We start from the raw sequence: 26,548 nt of genomic DNA on the forward strand, positions 1-26,548 counted from the left end.
GCAGGGCATCAGATTAGGACTTAGAGCATGGAGCTGCTGTCTCAAGCTAGCCAAGGGCTGTGCTTAAAGGGACCCGATCCCCACCCTGGACAGACAGTTCTCAGGGGTTCCCCGCTTGCAAAGCAGTCCTGGCTTGGAGTGCCCTGAGTGCCCACACTTGGCACATCACAGCACTCGGCCATCAGCCCGGCTGCACTTGCCGCAGGCTGCCATCCGGGGGGAGGTCAATCGGGGGGCTGCAGGAAACCTTTCACCCCTGAGGAGCCCGCAGAGCCACCCCAGTCCTCCCCATTGGGGGCTCATACCCCATTCCTCCCTCACCTCCTTCCGCTTACCCCTCCCTAGCCCCCCCTTCCTGATGTACAAAATAAAGGGCACGTGTGTTCAAAAACAGAAACTCTCTTTATTGAACAAAACTCGCGGAGACTGGGAAAAGGAGGTGGGAGAGGGGAAGAGAGAGGGTGGGAGAGGGGAGGGCAACTAAAATGATCAGGGGTTTGGAACAGGTCCCATATAAAGAGAGGCTAAAGAGACTGGGACTTTTCAGCTTAGAAAAGAGGAGACGGAGGGGGAATATGATAGAGGTCTATAAAAGCATGAGTGGTGTGGAGAGGGTGCATAAAGAAAAGTTCTTCATTAGTTCCCATAATAGAAGGACTAGAGGACACCAGATGAAGTGAATGGGTAGCAGGCTTCAAACTAATAAGAGAAAGTTCTTCTTCACAAAGCAAATAGCCAACCTGTGTAATTCCTTGCTGCAGGAGGCTGTGAAGGCTAGAACTAGAACAGAGTTTAAAGAGAAGTTAGATAAATTCATGGAGGTTGGGTCCATGAAGTGGTATTAGCCAGGGGGTAGAAATGGTGTCCTTGGCCTCTGTTTGTGGAAGGCTGGAGATGGATGGCACGAGACAAATGGCTTGGTCATTGTTTCGGTCCATCCCCTCCAGGGTCCCTAGTGTTGGCCACTGTCGGCAGACAGGCTACTGGGCTAGATGGACCTTTGGTCTGACCCAGTACGGCCATTGTAAGCTCAGGGCTCAGGGTCGGGGGTCTCAGTGGACCCCCTTGATTTTCATGCACACCTGCTCCTGGGTGGCCAGGCTGGCAGCTCTCCTGCCCTAGCCGGCCACTTTCCTGTGCCTAGTGCGGAGATCGTGGACGAGGTCCACAATGTCCGCACTAGCCCAGGAAGGTGCCCGCCTCTTGCGGTCCAGGGTAAGCTCCCGGGAGCCGCCAGCCTGGTCCTGGGAAGAGGGGGTGGGCTGGGGGACATCGGGTGGGTGGCTCTGTGCCGTGCCAGGTGCAGGGTCTGCTGGCTGGGTGCTGGCAGGCTTGCACCTGGCACGGGCACCGTAGCCAGCCCGTGCCCCTTTAAGGGCTCCGGGGCTGGGAGGGGGGCAGACGAGTTTCCCTGGTGGTGCCCAGAGTGGCCATCAGGGAAAGCAGGGGAAGGCTAGCCTCCAACTAGTTCAAATTAAGTAGCTACACAGCCCTTAATTCGAACTAGGCGTTAGTCCTCGTAGAATGAGGTTTACCTAGTTCGAATTAAGCGCTCCGCTAGTTTGAATTAAGTTCGAACTAGCGGTTTGCCTGTGTAGCGCCTATCAAAGTTAATTCAAACTAACGTCTGTTAGTTCGAATTAACTTTGTAGTGTAGACAGACCCTCAGAGAAGCTCTGTGATGGAGAAAACCTCCTTGTCCTAAGAAGCCTCTGTCCAGTTCACTTTCCCGGCAGGTGCAGTGAAGCAGAGCACATTCCTGCACTTTGTAACAGCACTCCAAAGTGGAGACGCTTATCACCCAGCTACGGCGAGTACAGAAGAAAGAGTAGAGGGAATTATTGGCATGAATATTAGGCCTAACCTTATATCCCTTACCATGGACGGTGGGTAAAGGACCAACTGCGGAAGGCAAGCCCCAGCCCTAGCCCTGCCCCTTCCACCCAAGGCCCACCCCTAGAGCCAAGCCCCACCCACCTGCAGCCTGATCCTTCCTGGCTTCCTGCTGCACCGCAGCCCCAGCTCTCCCTGGTGACCGGGGAAGCTGAGCTTCCGTGCCATGGCCTCAGCCTTCCTGGGGGCTGGGGCATGTAGGCACTACAGGGAAGAGAAGCACAGGCTCCCTGGAGAGGGCCATATTGGAACAACACAGGGAGGGGGAGAGAGAAGACCCAAGGATTTCGAGCCCCGGCACCAGTGATTTCCCCCCGGCCCTGCTAGCTGTAGTGGGACTGGAGCATGGTTATGGGGCCAGAGTTTAGCTAGTGAAAAGAGAGACAGAACAGTATCCCCTTTGCACTCTCCTGGCAGCTTCACCCCCTGGGCCCTGCTGAGAAGAGGAGACAGTTGGTTTTTTTCACTCCCCAGTGCAGATATGACTCAGGGGAGGCACAGGCAGGAGCGCACCTCTCTGTTACTCCTCACTGAGGGTACGTCTACACTACAGCGCTAGTTCGAACTAACTTAGTTCGAATTAGTTAATTCGAACTAAGCTAATTCGAACTAACGCGTCTAGAACTAAAAACTAGTTCGAATTAGCGTTTTGCTAATTCGAACTAGCAAGTCCACATTGAGTGGACTCTGAACAGGGCTTAAGGATGGCCAGAAGCAGTGCCGGCAGGGCATCAGAGGAGGACGTAGAGCGTGGAGATGCTGTCTCAGGCTAGCCGAGGGCTGCGCTTAAAGGGTCCCGACCCCAACCCTGGACAGACAGTTCTCAGGGGTTCCCCGCTTACAAACCAGTCCTGGCTTGGAGTGCCCGAAGTACGCACACTGGGCACATCACAGCACTCGGCCATCAGACCGGCTGCACTTGCCGCAGGCTGCCATCTGGGGAGAGGGGGCAATCGGGGGGCTGCAGGAGAGCTTCCACCCCCAGAAGCCCACAGAGCCAGCCCAGTCCTCCCCATCGGGGGCTCGTGCCCCATTCCTCCCTCACCTCCTTCCACTTACCCTTCCCTAGCCCCCCTTCTTATTGATGTACAAAATAAAGGACACGTGTGTTCAAAAATAGAAACTCTGTTTATTTAACAAAACTCGGGGAAACTGGGAAAAGGAGGTGGGAGAGGGGAACAGAGAGGCTGGGAGAGGGGAGGGGGAAAACTGGGAGGAGGGAGCTGAAAGGGGGAAGCAAGGGAAAGGAGGGGGTGGGGAAACTGAAGGATCAGGGGTGGGGGTCTCACCGGGCCGACCGCCTCCCAGTACGGCGAGGGAGGGGGCCTCGGCGTCCCCGGGGGGATGGGGTGGAGGGTGCGGAGGTTGAGGTGGGGGGTGTGGACATTGAGGAAGAGGTTGTGGGGGTTGAGGAGGGAGAGGTGGGAAGGGGAGCAGGAGTGGGAGGAGGGACAGCAGTTGGGGGGACAGCTGGTGCAGGATCAGCACGGGGCACCATGCTCTGCAGCAGGAGCTGCAGGTTGGTGCTCAGCCCTCAGAGCTCAGACAGCAGCTCGTGGCGGACCTGCAGGTCTTCCCGCATCCACGACCGTAGTGTGCGGTGCACGGCTTGCAGGGCCCCAAGGTGCTGGTCCCAGTATTCCTGCTCCGTGCTGGCGGTCCGGAGCAGGCTGCGGGTGCGGTAGCATGTCCCGGGCGGGGTGGTGCGCCCTGCACAAGCAGCTGGTGCAGCTGTAGAGAAAGAAGAGAAGGGGTCAGTTCTCCCTGGGGACGCAGAGGATGATGCCCAGCCCCCTCCCCAACTCCGCAACGTGAGGGTGACCATGTCCTGCACCGTCACAGCCGCTGTGCTTGTACAGAGGCCATGGTCAGGATGTCTGGCTCTCCCCGGGACTGGGAGCTGCCCCAAGACCGCACCCATGTCCCTGTGCCATGTATAGTGTGGCCGGGGCGGCGGGGGGGAAGGGGAGATATCCCCTGCCTCCGTGTAGAGGGGACATGTGAAGGGAAATCATCCTGCTGGGTCCTGCCCCGGGGTCGGGAGCATGTCACGTCTCTTTGCACAAGCATGTGACTATTGGGCAATGGCCCCTGGGTGTCACGCAGCTGGAGCCACCTGCCCAAGGGTGGCATGGCACGTGCTCGCACGTGCACAGGTGTCTGCGTGATCCGTGGAAGACATGGCCCACGCGCGCGGTCTCTGGTCTCCCTCCCACCTCCCCCCCGAACTACTTAATTCAAACTACTTACCTGGTACGGTCTCCCTGGACGACGCTGCTGGCGGTGACCCTTCTGGTGTGCCCAGCTCAGGGCCCTCTGGTCCCGGCTCGATGTCCCCCGGGCTGGCACGGACCGCCCTGCCCCCCAAGACTTGGTGGAGGGCAGTGAAGTAGGGGCAGGTGGCAGCCCCTGCAGTGGCGCCGCCTCTTGTGGCCCTGGCGTACGCCTGGCGCAGCTTTTTAATTTTAATGCGCACCTGCTCCTGGGTGCGCCTGTGTCCCCTGGTGGCCATGGCGGCCGCTATGCGCCCATAGACGGCCGCATTCCTCCTCCTAGTGCGGAGATCATGGACGTTGGGGGCCTGCCCCCAAACCTCAATGAGGTCCATGACCTCCGCACTAGTCCAGGAGGCCGCGCGCCGTCTACAGCCCCTGGCTGGCCCCTGGGTGCTGGGGGACTGGGCAGGGGACGTGTCACTCGCACTGGCCGCCTGGCTCATGGTGGGGCCACTGGTTCGGGGCAGAGACTCCTGGCAGGGCTGGCTGACTCTAGTGCCGTCTGGCCAGAGTCTACCCCTTTAAGGGCCCGGGGCTGGGGGAGAGGAGAAGAGTTTTCCTGGTTGTGCCCAGAGAGGCCACCAGGGGGAACCTGGGAAGGGCTAGCCTCCCACTAGTTCGAACTAAAGGGCTACACAGCCCTTAGTTCGAACTAGCTAGTTCGAACTAGGCGTTAGTCCTCGTAAAATGAGGTTTACCTAGTTCGAACTAAGCGCTCCGTTAGTTCGAATTAAGTTCGAACTAACAGAGCGCTAGTGTAGCGCCTAGGAAAGTTAGTTCGAACTAACGTCCGTTAGTTCGAACTAACTTTGTAGTGTAGACATACCCTGAGTGTGCCACTCACTTCAGGCCCAGATTTCCTCCAGCCCACACAAACCTGCTGGCGCCTCACGGCTTATTTCAGCGCTTTCAGTGACTTCAGCGGAAAGGCTGACTCTTGAGGCTGGGGTTATGGGAAAGCGGATGGCAAGGCAGTCCCTCTGCTAATGTATCTGCAATGTCACTGGAGGATGGGTGGGGGGCAGAGGGGAGTCTTTCTCACATATTCCAAAGGCCAGGGTGTCACATTTCTGTTTTGATGGACTGGGAACTGTGGTTGTGTCTACACTGGGAGGCTACGTCTACACTGGCCCCTTTTCCGAAAGGGGCATGCTAATTTTACAGGTCGTAATAGGGAAATCCGCGAGGGATTTAAATATCCCCCGTGGCATTTAAATAAAAATGTCCGCCGCTTTTTTCCGGCTTTTAGAAAAGCCGGAAAAGAGCGTCTACACTGGCCCCGATCCTCTGGAAAAAAGCCCTTTTCCGGAGGATCTCTTTGAAGTAGGAATAAGAGATCCTCCGGAAAAGGGCTTTTTTCCGGAGGATCGGGGCCAGTGTAGACGCTCTTTTCCGGCTTTTCTAAAAGCCGGAAAAAAGCAGCAGACATTTTTATTTAAATATCCCCCGCGGATTTCCCTATTACGACCTGTAAAATTAGCATGCCCCTTTCGGAAAAGGGGCCAGTGTAGATGTACCCGGAAGGGTTGGTGCTGAAAGTGCTGTTGACATGCAAAAGTCGCCAAAAGTGAAAACTGGCCAAACCGTTTTTTCTGCCTCCCTTTGTTGACATTTCATGGCCACAACACTTGCACCCTGACGACAGACAGAGCAAAGCATTGTGGGCAAGCTTCCCACCAGACAGTGTTGTGGGAAAGCAGAGCTGATCCCTGTGCTTCTTGGGATTCCCTTGGAACTCTGTGAACTCTTCGTGCTGAGGAATGTCAAAGCATTACAGCCGTCTCTCCAGCCCTCCCCGTGCAGCAGCAGCCTGCCCGCTGCTGTCTTTTTAGTCCAGGGCAGAACAGAAGCATTCATTTTTTGAGGAGTAACGTTAGTTCAAACCAAGGGGTTTGATTTGAACTAACACGTCCCAGAGCACACTTCCTGGTTCGAATCAGTTGGCGAGTGGAAAAGCGTGAGGGCAAGATTATGGTAATGAATCGCGGGATATTTAAATCCCTGCTTCATTAGCAATTTCAGTCGGCTACATCTGCATCCCTAGTTCGAATTAGGGAGCAAGTGTAGGCGTACCCCCAGTGACTTGATCAAGATCAACCCAGGGGTCCATGGCAAAGCAGGTAACTGACCCTCGTTCTCCCAGGCTAGCACTTTACACACTAGGAAGTCATTCTGCCTGCAGCTAATGTAGGAAGAAATATTCCTACATGATCATAAGGAGCTCACTGGGGTACATTTTCAAATACACATTTCAGGTGCCAAACTTGACACAGCAACCTGGGCCAAATTCTGCTCTGGCTCTGCCAGCATAAGGCTGGAGTAACTTTGCTGACTTTGGATTTACACTGGTGTCACTGAGAACAGAATTTCACTATTTCCATTCCCTCCAGGGTTGCTTCCAGCTTTCCACTCCTCTGGGGGAGTGGGGGGGGGAGGGGTGTCCTCAGCATAAGGCTTCCTCTGGGATGCCAACCTATTTCTGGGCAGAGCTCTTTGGGACTGCCTTTCTGGGCTGTGTTTTGTACAGCGCCGAGCACAGTGAGGTCTTGGGATATGTTGGGGCTTCCTATGACAAAGAATAAATAATAACTCATGGATTGAGTGGACCAGAGCTCACTCTGGCCTTTGGAAGGGGCCTGAACTATAAAGAGTGAAGAGTCAGCTTCCATAAAGAGGATGATGTCTGAAGAGAATGAAATTGTATTGCCGACAGGAGATGCTGGGTAGCTCACTAGACGGTAGCTCCACTGGACTCAGAAGTCAAACCTCATTGACTTCGGTAGGGACAGGTTTTCATTCCAGAACTATAGAAACATGGACCTTCCCTAAAAAGAATCTGACACACTGGTAGCAGGGGCACGCTCTCTGTGGGCCAGCTTTCAAGGTCAGTATCCCATGTGAATGTACGCACAGCGAAAGACCTAGTCACTTGTATCTTGTACCCCACCAGTGGTGGGTTATGTCGGTTTTCATTGCTCAGAAGCCCAGCAATGAATGTTCTCTAGGATAAATCACCTTCAACAGGCTGCCAGGGTCCCAGCACACAAGATGTTGACCTCACATGCCCTCTTTTTGGACAGGCATTCAGAAGAAAGGCTGGTGGGGAGCAGGTTCAGAACACCTGGGGAAGTGCGGAAGGGGGCAGGTTCTGCTCCGCTCTGATTGGAGGGTTCTGTAAAGCTGCCAGTGGGGGACGTTTTTGTTGGCTGATCCTACTGTGGGTTACCTAGTTCTGATTTGGGTTTCTGCCAGTTCTCCACTGGATGGACCCTTTTTTGTCCCTGTTGTCGTGTGACTGCACCTCCTCACCCAGCCTCATACCGTCTTCCAAAAGCAAAAAGAAAATGGTTACTCCGAGTCTCCAGCTCTGCTCAGCATCTGCTTTCTTTGGAGTGTCGTGAGCAAAGAGGCGTAACAGACAGGCTAAGCAGGCTCCCGGCGAAGAGTCATCAAAGTTCCTGATTCAGCCCAAAGGCCTGCAAGCAACACAGGCAAACGCTGTGTGTGGTCTGTTAGGGTAGAAACAGCTCGCGCGCTTCTCGCAGCGTCTCAGCGGGAGCTCCCATCGTTTTCGTCCGTCAAGGCGCGACTGCCAGCCGTGTGTTGCATGAGGACCGGAGCAGCCCAGCAGGGGCCCTGCAGATAACTGCAACAGCCTTGCTCCCATTATTTGTTTCCTTAGGCGACGTGCCCTTTCCTTCACACTGGAGATCAGAGCATCTTCACTCTTCAGAAGGAAAAGGAAGGAAAAACACTGATTGGGAGGGAAGAACTTTGGTTTAAAAACAATGAGCATTAAACGAATAGGCACATTTTCCTACTTGGATGCCTCATATTCAGGTAGCTCAGTACGGCTCAGCAGTGCTGAGTAGCTACACGTCCCATTGAAATCCACGGGAACTGCAGGTTTTCAGCATCCCTGAAAAGTCCCCTTTTATTTTGGTACTAGGCATGAATGTAGGTTGAGGGTTCAGAAGCTCACAAATAACTTCAGAGCACAAATTCAGCTGTCAGTGGGGCTGGTGTTGCTAACTCACATGGATGCTTTTGAAAAACTCACCCTTCAGGGCTAACTTCATGCACCCCTGGCTTGAAAAGTCTGACCTTTGTTTGTACATGGAGGAGTTTGAGACATAGCGTATGTGCCTAGATCAAATCCAGCTCAGGCTGGTGGTAACCAAAAACTGTTTTTTGGAGTTTTACATGAAATAAATCCCAGAGGGAGTTCTTGATGGCCAAATATATATATATATATAATCTCCAAACCACAAAAGTCACTATCGTCAGAGGCATGACTTTTGAACGTGTGGGGTTGGCGGTACTGATAGTTCCAGTTAACACACTTGCAAAGTGTTTTGTCATCAAAGGATGGAAAAATGCTATGTGACTCCTAAATACTAGGGATTTAGAACTACATTTGCTTCCATTGCATGAGAACTACTATGTTGCTTTCATGATTGTACCCACTATGCTAGTACAAAGGTCCATCTAGCCCAGTGTCCTGTCCTCCAACAGTGGCCAATGCCAGATGCCCCAGAGGGAATGAACAGAATAGGTAATTATCAAGTGATCCCTCTCCTGTTACCCATTCACAGTCTCTAACAAACAGAGGCTAGGAACACCATTTCTCCCCATCCTAGCTAATAAGCATTCATGGATCTATCCTCCATGAATTTAACAGCATTCAAAAAAGAACTAGATAAAGTCCTGGTCTTCACAATATCCTCTGGCAAGGAGTTCCACAGATTGAGTGTGTGTTGCGTGAAGAAAAACTTCCTTGTGTTTGTTTTAAATCTCTTACGTATTAATCTAATTTGGTGACCCCCTATTTCTTGTGTTATGGGAACAAGTAAATAACTTTTCCTTATTCACTTTTTCACACTAGTCATGATTTTATCTCTATCATATCCCTCCTTAGTCTCCTGTTTTCTACTCTGAAAAGTCCCAATTTTGTTAATTTCTCCTCATATGGCTCCCTAATTATTTTTGTTGTCCTTTTCTGAAATTTTTCCAATGCCGAGATCTCTTTTTTGAGATGAGATGACCACATCTCTACGCAGTATTCAAGATGTGGGTGTAGCATGGATTTGTACAAAGGCAATAAGATATTCTCTGTCTTATTCTCCAGTGCTTATTCTCTATCCCTTTCACACTTAAAATAATTTACCCCACAACAACATTTTAACCTCCTTGGTCTTCACAATCTTAGCAGTTGAGCAGTAAAATCTTAGCAGTTGAGCAGTAAAGATGGATAAGGTATTTGATCATGTATTTTGCAAGGAAATTTTAGAATGCAGCTTTGTGAGGGCTGGTTGCTCCTTGCTTATCCAGGAGCTGGTGTGTTATAGATGTAATTTTGAGCTCAGTGTGATTTGAGAATTATTATATTTTCAATTCATAAGGTAGTTCCAATGGCTGGGTGATAAATCAAGCTGAACATTGTCGAAAAGGGAGTTATTATTTGGTGAGGTTTTGCATTAGCTAGAAACAGCATGGTGCGATCATGTTAATAAGTGTCAGAGCCGGTAGTTTATTGAAATATTCTAATTATGCCCTGAAGGCCAGGTGTAGTGCAGTAAAATATTATCAATATGAATTTTCTATCACCTCATACTCACTTCTTGTTTTGTCTAATTTATGTGCAAAATTAAGACCATGGAATTTCAGATTTCATTCACATACTAAACCAATTTCAAATGCTCACACACAAAGTGGCTGGAGGAGTGGAAAGAAAAGAAAGGCCTTTGCCAATAGTATGGAGGCTTATGCACATGGTAATGTGGAAAACCAGGCCACAGCTGAATTGTGTTCCAACTAATTACTGGATAATTGAAGAAAAAATGTTTCATTTGCTGCCAAAAAATAGTGTGTGGTTGTTGAAAAATCTATCCACCCATCCATCCTTCTTCTTTGTCCCAGGATCCATCTCCTCTGCCTATTGTGTGTGCCTGTCTAATGCACATTTGATTGTGTATGCCCTAGGATTGCTTAGAACAACTATCTATCTCCCTTTTGCTCCCGTAAATTAAGCAGGGATAGCAAACAAGAGAATGACTGACTGGCTGTAGCCTGCTAGGATTTCAGAATCCCTGTTCTAGCCTTATTCCAGCCCTGTCCTGAATAGCAAAATGAGATGTGGGCAGAGAAAGGCTTAGCCTTTAACAATCTGTGGCTTTTGAGTGTCAGCTGTATGGAGAAAAGAAGCCTAAGGACTTTACAGTGAGACTGTTTGATAGCTGTCATCTTCCCTTTTGTCTGCTCCTCCATTCCAATCTATCGTTCTCTCTTCTCTCCTCTTACTTTTTCATCCCCTCACTTCTCTTCTCCTCCTCCTCCTCCTTCTGGAGGTTCCCAGGATCAGAGGAGCAGTCCAAAGCTCAAGAAAAAGTATAAAAGACATCCCCCTAGAAGAGAGCAACTTTGGTTTGAGAGTTCTCCAGTGTAGTACACAAACATTTCTTTCTTTCTTTCTTTCTTTCTTTCTTTCTTTCTTTCTTTCTTTCTTTCTTTCTTTCTTTCTTTCTTTCTTTCTTTCTTTCTTTCTTTCTTTCTTTCTTTCTTTCTTTCTTTCTTTCTTTCTTTCTTTCTTTCTTAGAAAAGAGGAGACTAAGGGGGGATATGATAGAGGATAGGATAGAGGTCTATAAAATCATGATTGGTGTGGAAAAAGTGAATAAGGAAAAGTTATTTACTTATTCCCACAATATAAGAACCAGGGGTCACCAAATGAAATTAATACGTAACAGGTTTAAAACCAAAAAAAAAAAAAAAAGGAAGTTTTTCTTCATAAAGCTCACAGTGAGCCTCTGGAACTCCTTACCAGAGGAGGTGGTGAAGGCTTGGACTTTAACAGGGTTCAAAAAAGAGCTAGATAGATTCATGGTGGTTAGGTCCATCAATGGCTATCAGCCAGGATGAGTAGGAATGGTGTCCATAGCCTGTGTGTCTGGAAATGGATGACAGGAGAGGGATCACATGAGGATTACCTGTTGTGTTCCCTCCCTCTGGGGCACCTGGCATTGGCCACTGTGGGCAGACAGGATACTGGGCTAGATGGATCTTTGGTCTGACCCAGTCTGGCCGTTCTTATGCTCTTATCCTTCTACAAAAAAACTTCAAAACCAGATCACAAAGAGAAACAGCAGAACTGCAATTCATTTGCAAATGTAACACAATCAAATTAGAAGTGGATAAAAATTGAGATTGGACACCTTCCTATCAGCTGCTGTGAGTGAGCCACATCCACCCTGACCAAACCAGCCTTGTTAATCCTGGTTCTACACTTGATAAGTAACTCCCTTCTTTTATTATACTTGTACGTACATGTATGTCCCTGCCTTTGTAATTTCCATTCCAGTTCACCTGATAAAGTGGGTTTTGCCCATGAAAACTGATTCACTAATAAATCTGTTCATCTCTAAGGTGCCACAGGGATCCTCGTTCGTTTTGCTCTGATTGAGAGACACAAATTAGGAATCTTTGCAAGAATTGCTTGCATGTGATGTTCCATTCACAGATACGGGCTTGCATGCTTAGGGATGAACTTGCGCTAATACCTATTAAAAATGTATTATACTTGTTTCCTGCTCCAGCTGCTGCTGGGAGTTTTCTGTACCATCCTCCTTTCCTGAATGGCGATACCCGTGATAGTCTCACAGATTGCTGGATTCATGTATTTTTGTGGTAAACTCTACCACCTCTGTCTGCAATGCTGAGGCCGTGAGGTTCTTTTCCATCCAATTTTAGGTTTTATGCTTTTCCAAACATATCCTGGGCAGAAAATTCATTTCTAGAGTTTGGCTAAATTGCAGCACAGCTTTCTGGTTAAATGGTTCCCTCCCTCCCCCAATAGAAACTGGAAGTTTTAACAAAATGAAAATGTTTGCTGGAAGGGTCAGCTTTCTCTGAAATGCTCCATCTTTCTTGGATGGATGTTGTCCAACTGAAAACAAAACCTTTTTGTTTTTTGCCCGAAAACTTCAGATTTTGGTCAAATTTTGGAGGGAGTTCAGTTGCTGAAATAAATGCCCAAGTGGCGCTGGTTAAATGTTGCTTTCTCCATCAGCACCACATTGTTGGAGGAACGTGTCCGGTTACATGATGAACAAGGCCGGCACCTGCTACACATTCAGCACTTCACCGATGGGACACACCAGTGGGGCTTGCGACCCCACTGCACAGCCTTTATGATCCCTGACATGAATGGAGCTATGCGACTTGCATAGGGCATCTTCCCCTTGGTGATTACCAGCCGATCTTTGCACACCCTTGGGTGACTTGGATTCTCTGGAAATGGATCGTTTGGGTCTCCACGCCGTGGCCCGCTGGTGCAGATGCAGGCAAGGGTGGGATTGGATTCCCTGGGGCCAGGTCCGGAGAGGGGCTGAGCATCTGGAGTGTAGCTAACTGCATGATAAACTAGGTGCTGTATTCCCTGAGAGCAGAGCTTGAAAAGAGCGCAGTGAACTGGTCTGTTCCCCTGGCTTTCTAGCGCATCCCTGTAAACAGCCCAAGAGATCGGCTGGCGTCCCACCTCCCGGTCAGAGAGGATTCTCGCTCTAACCTCTAAACAAACATGCGTTGTCAATGAAATATCAGGGTTGCAGTACGTGTGTGTGCGTGTGTGTGTGTGTGTGTGTGTGTGTGCATGCGCGCACTGCACAGTGTGAAAACACAAGCTTCATGCTTTCCAAACACTCAAGAATGGTACAGCCCTTTCTCCCAGGAGATCACAAGCTGAGGATAGACAAATAGAAGTTTAAGGGGACAGCGTGGAGGCAGTAGGCAACTGACAGTCCTCTCAACTCAATGCAGTAGCAGAAGTGGGTCTGTAAGAGGGACCTAAATGGGGCCAGGGTAGGTGGATCGTGGATGATCTCCTAGAGGTTGTACCATACACAGGAAGCCCTGTAAAGGAAGGCACATGGGTGATTTAGGATTTGGGCGGGGAGGGGGCTGGCAAATGAGCACATTCTTTAATATAATGGGATGTCGCATAATTGGAAAAGGATCTGTGATTGACCATTGGAAGCAGGGAGAGAGAAGAGGGAGAAGGAGAGAGAGAGACCCAAATGTAAGGGCAAAACAGCTCCAAATTTTAGCTCCATGGGGTAGAATCTCTGTTCTCAAACATCCCTCTTCTCCCTGGGAGAAATTCAGTTCTTAAAACCTCCATAAGGCTTCACGGAGGCAGGAGATGCTAATTTTAGAAACACGTGGCAGCATGTCTCCAATTCTCCTCCCCCCCTCCACAGTGCGCTGAAAAATCTGTATCAAAATAAACACTGCAGCAAACAAGCGGCATAAAGAGCAACGCTGAGGATGCTCAGGTCACCAGCCTCCTGACAGTGGCATCTTCAGGGAAGTTAGAACGGCTTAAGGCAAAACCCAGGAGCTCTGCATGTCCCCCCGCCCCTTTTCTGGGTCCAAAGTTCACAGGAACGCATGAAACACAGGAGCAATAACTGAGCTGACAGCCTTCAAAGGTGCAGTCACTAGGACTAGTCATCCCCTCCTGGCGACCTGCTTAATTATGCAGTAGAACCAGAGGGAGCTCCAAGATTAATATTTTATTTCGGCGGTGCAAAGACGAGAGCAAGACGAGAGGCTCCTGCCCCCAAAGAGTCCATAATCGGGGCTGATCTAGCTGTAGAGTTGTTATTCAGCAGGGACTAGCTGCATCACTTACAGAGCTCCTGGTTTCTGCCTTACCCAGTAATCCCAATTCAAGCAGGTGCTGTTAGCAGGGATTGTTTGTTAGTATGCATGCATTCCTGTACTGGGCAGAGACCAAATCAGTTGGAGGGAGCCTTAGCCTTCCTCGTCTGGTCTCTCCCAGTTCCTGACCGAGAATGGTAGAGTCACAGAACACTAGAACTGGAAGGGACCTCAAGAGGTCATCAGGTCCAATCCCCTGCCCTTACGGCAGGACCAAGCACCGTCTAGATCACCCCCGATAGATGCCCCGATACATGGTAAGAATGATGGGACGAAGCAGGGAATACATATTCTCCGTCCATCTACAAAACAGTGGAACAGAAAGGGTGAGTGCATTTGGGACCCGATGAATAGTAAATAGTCACCCAGGGCAGTTTTCCTGCTCTCGTATTCTATTCCTCTGCACCTTAGGCGCTGGAGGGCAGCCTCTGGGCTTGGCACCAACATTGTGCTAACACTGCGGGCTGGAGCCACGAGTTCTCAGGGCCACGTGTCACTCCAACACCACTCCATGGAAGTCAGTGGGGTTACTAGTGCAGCAGCAATGATTCCCCCTGCGCTGGTTCAGCTTTGTTAGTCAGAGCCAGGAGCAGGTGGAGCCAAAACGTCTCCTAGCTCCCCTGCTCGAGGACCCAGGAGGTGAGGGCCTGTGTCAGGCTCCTCAGCCCAGGTACTAGCAGGCGTGCAGGGTGTGGCCTCCTCCTCCAGATGGTTGTGTAATCCAAGCCGCGTTCCGGCTCCGACGTCTGCCTGGGGTGTTCCAGCTTTGGCTTCTGCTGGCCTCTGCCCGTGCAGGGAAACATTCCAAGTCTCTTTGGAGAGCCCTGGGCTCTGCTAGGAACCTAAATGAAGTGGGTGGTTACAGTGTGCGACTCAGCCCTTGGCAGCTCACATTGCCTCGAAAGCTCTCTGTGCAGAGACTGGCTCCCCTGGCAGCCCTTGTGCTTTGTCTCCGAAAAAGAAGCCCGAGACCGAAGAGGAATGGGGAGCATCAGCTGTCTCTCCCGGGCGCGGCGGGTGCTCCGACAGAGGGCCAGCTGTATGGTAAGGAGTGCGTTCTGATCTGGTGGGAGAACAGCCCTTGTCCGAGTGTTTCCATTGTGCTGGTGCTCTGCAGTGGTAGCGTACCTTGGAGCAGGTCAGGCTGAAGCTTAATCCCTTAGGACAGAGGACATCTAAGTGACCCCCCCTCCAACGATGATGGAGTCTCAATGTTCTGTGCATCACACTCTGCTTTTTAATGTGGCCCAAGCCGCAGTGCCTTCAGCCATACAAGAAACTTGCAACATAGACTAATCGCAGGCGCCAGCGCTGCTGCTGCATCAGTGTGTGAGCTGCAGGATGGAAACAGGTTAGGGAAGAGGAAAGATTAAAGGAAATGTTTCTGGCCATGCGGGCCCTCCCTGGCGCCGTGAGAGAAACCATGAGGTTAGTAGTTTATTATTATTGGAGGGAACAGAAGCTGAAGTGCTGAAGCAGAGAGGATAACAGCAAAGAAAACAGGAACAAGAATTGTATCTAAAATGCTAGGTGGTTAAAAGACGTGAGGACAAAGAAAGGAGATCACGGGGGAAATGCCCAAGGATTATAGAGGGTAAAACGGAAGAGGCTTAATAGAAATGGACTCTGGATCTGCCCAGATCTGAATTTTGGGAAAGACCCAGACTGCTCCCCTGCCCATCTCTGCAACAAACCCGTTTTCCAGGCTTCATCTCAGGAGGGTGAGTGCTGTTGATGTAAATGGAAGTTGAGGTGCTCAGCAGCACACTGGTTGGGCCCTAAAAACACAGAAAATAAGACCCCCACATTCTGGGGAATATCCAGGATCACGCCAGCTCAAACACTGCTGAGGTTTTGGTGAGAAATGGAAGGTTTAGGCCTCCTTCTTGCAAAGCGCTTACGCCCGCACTTGAGTTTGAGAGCAGCCGCAGTAACTCAGTAGAACCACTTGCATATCAAAATTTGGTACTGCTTAAGTGCTTGGCTGGAGCTGGATTTCAGTTCCCTCTCTGTTCCTATTCCCACTCTCAAAACTTAAGAGACTTTGACTTAAGAGTATCCATGTATGGGAGGTGAGAGGGCAAATGTTGCTCTGTATAGTGATCAGGAAGCTTTAAGTGCATGTCTGTGCTGTAAGTGAAGGTATTACTGTATCACAGATACATATGCTAGCTTTACTCTAGCTAGCATAAAAACTATGGCCCATCCTAACCAATTGCCGGCCCCGGATGACTACCTGGCTCACCTGTAGAGTTGCCAGATGGTTTTAAAAAAAATTGTCAAAATAAAAAACACGGGGGAAAATTTGTCGAGGGAAAGAAAGGGTCGGGGAGTGACCAGGGAAACCTGGGGAAAGGATTCGAGAGGTCGGGCCAAAATGCAGTCACAGCTCACCCCTTAAACCGGCTCTGTCAGCAGCTCCTTGAAAAAGGTACTTGTCAAATGTAGGACCAGTGCTAATGAGGCAAATTGAGTTGGCTGGAGATGTCCCATATTTCATTTTTGATGTAAAAATGAGGTATCAAATGCAGGGAAGACTGGCTTTATAATGCGACATCCAGTTAATGTCTGTGTTCAAGCCCAGGGAAATAGTGTCAGATTTGCAGATGAACATCAATTCCACACTCATTCTCTGTAGCTGGCTGATGAAATTCCTTTGTAGGAGAATGGCTACTGTGACAGGGTCAGGCCAGGGAGCTGCTGCAGAGAGGAGAAAAGGCAGCCTAAAACTCGTTAGAAAAGCAGAGAACTGCAGCACAATTAAGTGCAGCTGGGAGGGAGCTGGCTCAGGCAAATTGGGGCCAGCTGACTTCTCTGCTGTCTCTCTGAGGGCCTTTAAAAGCCTCAGCAGTTGGAGGCTGGAGAGAGGAGTGAGAGGATGAAAGGAAGGTGGTGGAGAGGCAGAGAGGAAGAAAGGGAGAGAACAAGTTGGACCAGCATTAGGTAAAGGCAGCAGGGGAGGGAGCCTGTGGGCCCCTGGCTTGGGCTCCCTACCACTGAGACCCGCTGCAAAACCCCAGTAGTGGCTTGGAGAAGAGGGGCCCTTGCCACACTACTTTACATCCATGAATGAGTGACCAGGCAGGTTAAAATGTTCCCCTGTGGGTTTATGCGTGTTACCATTTCTGATGTCTGATTTGTGTCCATTTATCCTTTGTCACAGAGACTGCTCAGTTTGGCCAATGTACTTGGCAGAGAGGCATTGCTGACACTTGATGGCATAGATCCCATTAGACGATGTGCAGTTGTTTGAGCCCCTGATGTAGTGTAGACACGGTGGCATAACTTAGCACTCATGGTTCCTGGTGGGTTTATAACCCCAGCGGAATTGCACAATTGTTGCATCTGGAGGCAGAGTAAAATTGCAGAATTCTCCCAGGACTGTGCATTTGTACTCAAGTTCCTAGCTTCTGTTGAAGCCCATGCTTCCGATGTAACCCATACATCATTGGGCGGGGTACACTGTTCCATCTAGTGGCACCAAGACAACTCACAGAGAGAATGAGTCTGCTCTACAGCATTAGCTCCCAGTCAGGTGGCTTTTAGCTTATGAGATCGAGGCTCATACACTAAGCCTCAGAGGTCCCAGATTCAGTTCTGCCTGCTGACATGTCTACACTGCTGTTGTTGCCAGGGCTATCTAGATGAAAGCTGTCATAGGTATGCCTAGCCGTGCAACAAACACACTTTTATTTGGAGGGTAGACAGACCCTGGAAGCACCATGCCATATCTAGATGTGAAGGAGTCAGGATCCCTGAGGGACCCCTTTGACTCTGTGGAAGAATAAAAAACACAGTTCATTTGTGCTTCGCAACATGCAGCGATGGTGTCCTGTTCGTGAAGCATAAGGCTGCAAATGCCTAAAACAATTTCAAGAGCTTACTGCAAAGGCTTACGCATAATCCTGTTGAATCGGATGTATGAGTCAATCACAATGTGTAATTTAAAAAGAATCTAAATTCAGCATCTTCTTTAGGGGAAAATAAACTTAAAAATAGGAAACAGAAAACTCCTAAATCCAAAATGCCTTTGTGTCTCTTATCCAGATTGTAGCTCCAGGGACTTATCAGATCCTAAAACTCAAGTAATGTGAAAATTGTGGTTATTCCCCAGGTCCACATTTTATTTGTGACTGAAGCAAGTGGTTTCTTGCATTATTTTGCTAGTGTTTCATGCCTCTGAGCAGCCTGATGGAGGATTGGTCTGTTGCAAAGTCTGGAGTAATCAAGCTCTAAGTCTGAGTGGATGAATGATCCTACTTCCTTTAATGTAACTTTTGCTTTCTGCCTATACTTGAGTCTCTTTCATTAATACGCAGTGGGAGGCAACATGTGTGCATACCAGCTGTGTGGTTGTCAACTCTTGTCAAAGCAATCAGCAAGCCTTCATTACAGGAATGATCTTTTATTGCTTTCTATCCCAGGCAGAACTTAAGAAAGAATGGTGGTTACCTTTTACTTTCCATTCTTTCTGGCTTGTGGCCTTGTAATGAGGTGAATCTGGAGTAGAGTATCACCCCAGCCTTGTTGGAAGAAGCTGTCCAAAAAGACGAGATAGCAGGTTCTTGGGTCACAGTTCAGAACTCTGGATGCCGGCTAGAGACACGTGTTGCTCTGTCTTTGATTAATGTAGCCCAGTCAGAAGCCTGCAGAATTGTGCAGGGTCAAAGCCAGTTCCGGCATGACTCCACTAACTTCAGTTACGCACTTCCGAAATGGCTGGCAGATCTGCATCCTTGGTGAAGCTGATGGGAAGTGTGATGTGAAACACCATGAGACATGAGGGAGACTTTCCCAGTGAGGCAGGAGAATGCCCAGTTATTTGTACTTTCCTTTAGGACTTGGGGGGCAACAGCGGTGTAGCGGGGTGCACTCACCGGCACAGCGCCTCCTGTTGGTCTCCTTGGAAATTAGCTCTTCCAGCCCTGAAGTGCTCCCTGTTGACAGTGTCTTGCCCTCCGTTACCTGTCCCCTGTGCTACTTCAGGCTTCATGTCCCTTCTGCCCCCTGGTGCCCTTTCTTCATGGTACTGCCCCACAGCAGTGCCCCACATTCTGGGGTCCTCACCTCCCAGGGAACTTCAATCCCCTACACCCACCAGTGACCCACCGCCAGTCATCATCTAGCCCCTGCCTCAGAGGCCAACTGCAGGCTGAAATGGCCACTCACCACATTGGCAAGAAGGTGTGGACCTGCTGCCTTCTGCTGCCCTGGCTGCCTCCCTGCAGCCTTAGTACCCCTCAGGCCTCTAGGTCAGGCCTGAATCCTGGGAGTTGGGTCAGGCCACAGCTCCCCAACTCTACCTGCTCTTCCCTACCACTGCTCAGTCTCAAGGACCCTTTCTAGCTTCTCAGGCAGCCAGGTCCCTCCTGCTCCACAGCTGGAGCAAAAGTGAGCTACTCTCAGCCCTTGCAGCCTTTTATAGGGCCCAGCCTGGCCCTGATTGGCTGGCTGCTCCCTGCCCTGATTGGCCAGAGATGTACAAGCCTCCCCTGGCTTATCTTTAACCCTCTCCCTGCTGGAGTGGGCGTTGTTTTCTTATTTAGCAAATATGTTTTGAATGCATACAGCAATGAGGGGCAATGCCTGACTTTGGCAGGTTTTTATGGGCAAGTATGGCAAAGCCTTTATTTATGAAATTCTAATTGCTCGGCCACCCCTTTTAAAAAGGAGGAGTATTCACCATGTTTCAAGCACCTAAAATCTGGATTAGGGATGTTAAAATGCGTGTAATTAAGTAACCGTGTAAATTTCAGTGGTTACATGTGGGGAGGAATTAGCTCCCGGGGAGCCAGTGTGAAGGGGGAGCTGGTTTTTAAGCCAGCTCCCTACATGTCCTGGCTCCCACTTGCCCGCCCCACTGGGAGCCTGCATGTAACTGTGACTGTTAACCAATGAACCCAGGTTCATCAGTTAACCGTTTACATGGTTACACTTTCAAATCCCTAATCTAGACCGAATGTTTCTCACAGAGGGGCCAGGAGAAGAGGCTTTCCAGAGGTGCCTTTCATAGGGTCACACAAAGGAACAGAACTCTCCCTCTCGCTGTTTGAAATCTTTCTGTGGCAGGGTTTTTTCTCCCAGCTAAGGAACTCAGTGATTCCGCAGATGCGTTTCCCATTCCTTGGATATTAGTATGGAAAGCCCATATTTACATTATTGTGATAACCAGAACAAATACATTTAAAGCTCAGCTCAACCCCAAGCAGCCAGTGTTGCTCAAGAAGCCTGCGAGTACCGGGATCTCCTTTCTGATTTAATCTCTATGGTTTACGTGACAGTTATTTTCAGTGTGGATCAAAAAAGTTCCTAAATCTTCAAATGTGTTTCATGCTGGATAATGTATATTTTGTCACTTCCTTTCATGGAGATGAGCTCACAGAGCCTGTTCTGCATAGATTTTCCTATTAGCCGAGACAATGATTTCTGTTATTCCAGGCGATTAATTGACAAAACAATTCTGCAGTGTTTTAACCATTTCTGTGCTCTTTATAGAGACTCTGGGGACAATGGATAAGGCAGGAGGTCTCTGTCCAGCCCCCTCGAAATGCCAGTAATCCTCAATGAAGCAACATCTGAGGCAAGGTCTACACTGCAGGGAAAAGGTTGGCTTAAGATATGTAACTCCAGCTAATGTAGCTGGAGTTAATGTACCTTAAGCCGAGCTTGGCACCGTCTCCACATTGCAAGGTTGAGGGGAGAAACACTCCCATCGACTTCCTTTTCTCCCCACGACAACACGAAGTACCAGCGTCAACAGGGACACCCTTAGCACTCGATATAGCAGGTCTTTACTAGACCCACTAAATTGAACCCCGGAAGATCGATTGCCAGAGTGTTGATCCTCCAGGAAGTGGAGGCGTAGCCTTAGTGTGATGGAAGCTAATCCTGTGTCAGGTTGAGACGCTGAAAGGCATTTGTAAAGGTGCTTAGGCATTGCTGTGCTCAGCTATAGGAACCTCAATGTAAGGTCCAACTCCCATTGAAGAAACCAGTGATCTCCAAAGTCCATTCAGTTTCAGTGGGATTTGATTATTTCTTGCCCGTAGGCACCTCTGACAATCCAAGCCAAAATGCATATTCATTTCTTTTTCATCTTTACTGTTTTAGTCTATAGACGTCCACTGATCCCTTAAACTAGTCCCTCCTTGGCAATTCTCTTTCTCTGCCCCCTCCCTCCTCTACACAATCCTGGCTACAAGGACACTGTAAACAATCTGTAATGTACTTAACCATGTGAGGTCAAGGTCGGAGGAGCATTAACCCTGTGAGGTCAAGGTCAGAGGAGCACTGATTTCCCCTAACTCCTCCTCCACCATAACTCCCTACCTGAAGAAAGAACAAATGTGATATGAGGAGCGTGGAGGGAGATTTTAGCTGCACTGTCAGGTTTTCAGCCTGACAAAGTGACTCCCGTCCTCCCCGAGGGATTTCTTAAAAGAAACTTTACTCACAGTGCTTCTGAATTATTTTTTCTTTCAAAAATAGAAGCTACTGAAGCATTTGCCTCTGAGGGCTAAAGGAAGGTGAAGCGTGCTCGCTGGCTCTCTGTGGTTCTTACACAGCCAATAATATTTAACTCTTTGCCTGCTGAAAATCATATTTAGCATTCTGACTTTAGCTTAGGCTCCTCATAGTCACAGCCATCCATAAGGTCCCAATCCTCAGACACCCCAAGCACTGACCCTCCGGACACTTGGCTCATCCTGTGTTCCTGGGGAGAAACTACAAAGCAACCAGGGAGAGTTGGCTGTGAAATCCAAGCTCGGAGACTTTCTGAGGTTAGAAAAAGTTTGTTTAACTTTATTTCCATTGGTTTTTTTTTTGGTCTTTTGATCGGTCACTCAGGGCATGTCTACACAGCAGGGCTAAACTCAAAATAAGCTACACAACTTGAGCTACGCTAATTGCGCAGCTTAAGTCAAAATAGCTTATTTTGACTTCTGGCGCTGTCTACACAGCCGTTATTTCGAGATAGAGCACTCTTCCCCTGACTTCCCTTACTCCTCATGCAATGAGGGTTACGGGAGTCGGAATAAGCAGTCCTCCACATTATGTCGACATTATGTCGAAATAACTGCTTGTGTGTTGACATGGATTATGTTATTTTGGAATAACATCAGTTATTCCCAAATAGCGCTGCTGTTTAGACATAGCCTTAATGTTTTCAAGGTGTTTGGAGTCTAAGAATTCTGTAGAATCTCTGTTGAGATTGAGTTGTGTTGGTTTCAAAATAAAAATGAGTGAAAATCCGTGGGATCTGTAACAAAGTGGTGAGTTATTTTAGACATCCATAATGAAATCCTAGATTTCAAGATGTTGGGAGGCAGAAATTTCAAGTTCATCCATATGCCAAGAAGAGCCTTGAAGATTGAATATACCCAGAGTTAATATACTCAGTCATGCTATTGTCATGAGTCTCATTATATGTTTTTCTCAGCTTCTAGAGTCATAGGAAGAGAAGAGAATCTTGGCTTTCATTTTTGGAGGGAGTTTCTAGCTCTCTTGATTGCAGAGAAAAGCTTTAAAACACAACATGAGAGTATCCCAGAGGGTAAATAAAAGGAATCCAAGATGTATTTTTAATCACATGATTTAAATCAATCTTATGATTTTTGGCGTGGGGCTGACCCGTGATTTTTGACTGCTTGGACTTGGAAATAGTAGACTGTACTACACTAGCCTTGAAGTATGTCTTGTAGTCGAAAGCTTAAAGGAACATCAGCAGTTTGAATTTGGCTCAACCTTTAGGCTTTGTAAAATCAAACCTGAGATTATTAGACTGACCGTATCCCTTTAATGTTGTGCTCCTTGTCATCCTGATTATCCATAATTAGTACGGCTCTGATCTAGGCTGCAGTAATTGTTTATTCTCTGAAGACATCTTCATTACAAAGAGAATAATGCCTAAGTGAGCTAAATTAGGAGGCTTTGAGGTTCTTGTTTTTTTTTCCTTTGTGGTTTTGGAAGTGCAAATTTTGTTGTTGAAAGTTCTTCATCTCCAGTTTTAGTGCAGCCTCCCGGAGGTCATTATGGATGGTAATTCAATAGATGCTGATTGCAATTGCTCATGCACCTTTTGTCATTGTTACTCCATTGATTTCAATGGAGAAGCTCTGGATTTACTCCAGTACAAATTAGCACAGAAATCAGTCTCTAGTTTGTGACTTTTCAAAGTGAGTAAGTGTAAGGAATCGAAGCTGCTCCCATTTACACTCCCAAAGCCTGTGTTGTGAAACATAAATCTGTCTTGAGGTCTGAGTACACAGCACCTCCGTGGACTTGGCTTGACAGTGACTATGTGATTAGAGCTCTGCAAAACTGTGGCTATCTGCTTTATATCCCTGGGCCATGTTTACAGATTGTGGATTGAATGTGGGAACAGATTTTATATCCACGTGGGGTCTACACATAACTGCATGTGTGGCTTAAGAGATTGCCTGTCAGTTATACTTTATCCAAAAGGAGTTCCCCTTTGGCAGTCGGTGCCTAAAACAGAAATAACCAAATCTGCACACTGGTACTGAGCATGACTGCTTTTATTCTCTGCATGATTGGCTAGCATAACTCACAATAATTGCTACTGTGTGCAGAAAGCCAGGAAACACAGAGACTTACACAGAGTGGAAGAAATGAGATGAAAATGTATACTCTTTGGACATTCCACTAGGCTAAGAGGGGCAGGATGGTGGTTAAGCTATAGGAGGAGCAGAAGGAGAGACCCTTTTTAGTAGAACTGGTTGAAATTTTTCATTGGAAATTTTTTTTTCAATTAGCAATGGGGGGGGGGGGGTTGGTCAAAATGGAAATTTCTGCAGGAAATATCCAATTTTAATGCTATTTTTCAGGATTTAATTGACCTCCCCCCCAAAAAAATGTTTTATTTTTTATTACCAAATCCTAAAATGTTTTTTATCTGAATGTTGGTTTATTTGACAGAAATCTGAAAACATTTCCATTCACCTCCACTTTTTCCATGGGAATAAAAGCTCTTTTCCAGTCAGATCTACATCTGAGACTGTGAGTTTCAAAATCATTTGGAAAGGTGTCTGTGCTCATGGGAGCTACCCTAGGAACCACCCAGTTTATTCTGCTTTTAATTTAGCAATGCGCGGTGCTGCAGTAAGGGTACAGAACCGTACCTCTAGCCCATATACTCAGCCCAAACCATTTTTTTTACTCCAGGCCATTGACTGCTCCATAAGGAGTGTTTTTTCCATGCCAAGTTGTACCTCTCAAGCCTGATCTATTTTATAAGAGCTTACAAATAATTGTTTTATCACAGGAAAACAATACCCTCCTCCCCCACTCTTCTCTTTTTCCAAAATGACCGGAATCATTTTTGCCCAAACTTTCCAAAACTATGCCTGGAAAACGCTTTCATGGAGTTATGGCCATCTGAGACTAGGGCTTTATAATGGAAAAAAAATTGCAACCGTTTTTGCTGCTAAGGTGCTGGGTTTGTAGGTGCTAAGCAGAGCTGTTCAGAAACTGCCCACTGACACTGTTGTCTGATGAAAAAAAGCATTTTTGAAGGAAAAGTACAATTTTCACAAGAAGCATTGTGTTTGCCTAGAAAATGTTGACTTTTTGTTGAAAAACAGAAAAGCTGAAAACTGAAAATTTTCGGGTCCTGTTCCTTTTTGATGAAAAGATTAGATTTTCCATGGGGATAAAACCCTTTATCCAAATAGCTCCAGGGTCGAATACCCAACATTCACCCCATTCTCACGTGGCTGCAGGTGCTTGGCTCTGTGATAGTGGGTCCCTTTGTGTTTAGTGCAGTTACTTGTTAGGATTTGCCATTGCAGGATGAAGGTGTTGTGTAAAATAAGGCCTCACCAGTTATTTCAGAGCAGTTGCATTTCTCAGTGTGTTTTTGGTTTCCCACAAGATCCACATCATTGATTTTTTTTAAGTGTAAACATTGTTAATGAGAGGTCTGGGTAGGAAGGACTTTTCCCCTCCCTTTAGAGCTGGAAATGAAATGCACCAAAGTGCCCATTACATGCAGAACACAGTGAGAACAAATCTGAGTAAAACTTACACACCTCATCGTTTTAAACACCCTCCAGTCAGTGTTTGCAAGGGGGAACAGAGCAGGGATCCGGCTTCACCATGCTGACGCAGAGCAACATTTCTCTGTCTCCTCAACCTGTTTGGGGGGGATGAAATTGAGCATTTTGCAAATGCTACATGCGCCTAAACACATCTTCTGTTCCGTGGCTAACTTGGATTTAGAACAACATGGTTGCACAGTCAGCAAATATTAATAGCCCAGCTATTGACGGACCCAAAATAGGTATGTATTAACCTTTCACAAAACACTGCCAGTATCTTGCAGATGCTTCTCTGAGCATCAAGGACATCCAATTATGCTAGGAACCATAAATCTGTGTGTGTAAACTTTCCTGCTGTAGGCTACATGCCATCTATAGGTTTAGAAGATAAAATAAAAAAAGAACAAGTTAAAAATCACTTAGAAAAGTTAGATGTCTGCAAGTCACCAGGGCCTGATGAAATGCTTCCTAGAATACTCAAGGACCTGGTAGAGGAGGTATCTGAGCCTTTAGCTGTCATCTTTGGAAAATCATGGAAGACGGGAGAGATTCCAGAAGATTGGAAAAGGGCAAATATAGTGCCCATCTATAAAAAGGCAAATAAAAACAACCCAGGAAACTACAGAACAATCAGTTTAACTTCTGTGCCAGGAAAGATATGGAGCAAGTAATTAAGGAAATCATCTGGAAACACTTGGAAGATAATAAGGTGATAGGGAACAGCCATCATGGATTTGTAAAGAACAAATCATGTCAAACCAATCTGATAGCTTTTTTTGAAATGATAAGTCTTGTGGATAAGGGAGAAGCGGTGGACATGGTATACCTAGACTTTAGTAAGGCATTTGATACGATCTCACATGATATTCTTATCAATACACTAGGCAAATACAACTTAGATCGGGCTACTGTAAGGTGGGTGCATAACTGGCTGGATAACCATTCTCAGAGAGTATTTATTAATGGTTCACAATCCTGCTGGAAAGGTATAACAAGTGGGGTTCTGCTGGGGTCTGTTTTGGGACCGGTTCTGTTCAATATCTTCATCAACGATTTAGCTATCAGCATAGAGAGTACGCTTATTAAGTTTGCAGATGATACCAAGCTGGGAGAGGTTGCAACTGCTATGGAGGATAGGGTCATAATTCAAAATAATCTTGACAAACTGGAGAATCAGTTTCACACATACAGAATAGGAAGCAACTGTCTCGGAAGGAGTATGGCAGAATGGGATCTAGGGGTTATAGTGGACCACAAGCTAAATATGAGTCAACAGTGTGATGCTGTTGCACAAAAAGCAAACATGATTCTAGGATGTATTAACAGGTGTGTTGTAAGCAAAACTCGTGAAGTCATTCTGCCGCTCTACTCTGCACTAGTTAGGCCTCAGCTGGAGTACTGTGTCCAGTTCTGGGCACCACATTTAAAGAAAGATGTGGAGAAATTGAAGAAGGTCCAGAGAAGAGCTACAAGAATAATTAAAGGTCTAGAGAACATAACCTATGAAGGAAGACTGAAAGAATTGGGCTTGTTTAGTTTGGAAAAGAGAAGATTGAGAGGGGACGTGATAGCAGTTTTCAGGTATCTAAAAGGGTGTCACAA

General features: G+C 47.7%; 2 protein-coding genes across 2 annotated transcripts in view; one reads left to right on the forward strand and one right to left on the reverse strand.

Moving 5' to 3' along the window:
- PLCH2 (phospholipase C eta 2) overlaps positions 1-26,548 on the forward strand; it is a 393,557-nt gene that overhangs the window by 128,908 nt on the left and 238,101 nt on the right. The gene's annotated exons all lie outside the window — the stretch shown is intronic.
- On the reverse strand, positions 2,434-4,947 carry LOC142819444 (uncharacterized). Its single transcript, XM_075906634.1, has 2 exons — positions 4,144-4,947; positions 2,434-3,624 (listed from the first exon to the last, which is right to left on the reverse strand). The coding sequence occupies exons 1-2, from the start codon at positions 4,610-4,612 to the stop codon at positions 3,428-3,430; spliced, it is 666 nt and encodes a 221-aa protein (XP_075762749.1). The 5' UTR covers positions 4,613-4,947; the 3' UTR covers positions 2,434-3,427.

Source organism: Pelodiscus sinensis, chromosome 23 (genome assembly GCF_049634645.1).
Source record: "Pelodiscus sinensis isolate JC-2024 chromosome 23, ASM4963464v1, whole genome shotgun sequence".
Classification (NCBI taxonomy): Eukaryota; Metazoa; Chordata; order Testudines; family Trionychidae; genus Pelodiscus; species Pelodiscus sinensis.

What these genes read in the sequence shown, in the direction of transcription:
- LOC142819444 (XM_075906634.1), bottom strand. Translation starts at nt 4,612, where the DNA reads ATGAGCCAGGCGGCCAGTGCGAGTGACACGTCCCCTGCCCAGTCCCCC. An exon ending in GTCCAGGGAGACCGTACCAG is followed by an intron (nt 3,625 to 4,143) that starts GTAAGTAGTTTG and finishes CTTTCTCTACAG; the next exon opens with CTGCACCAGCTGCTTGTGCA.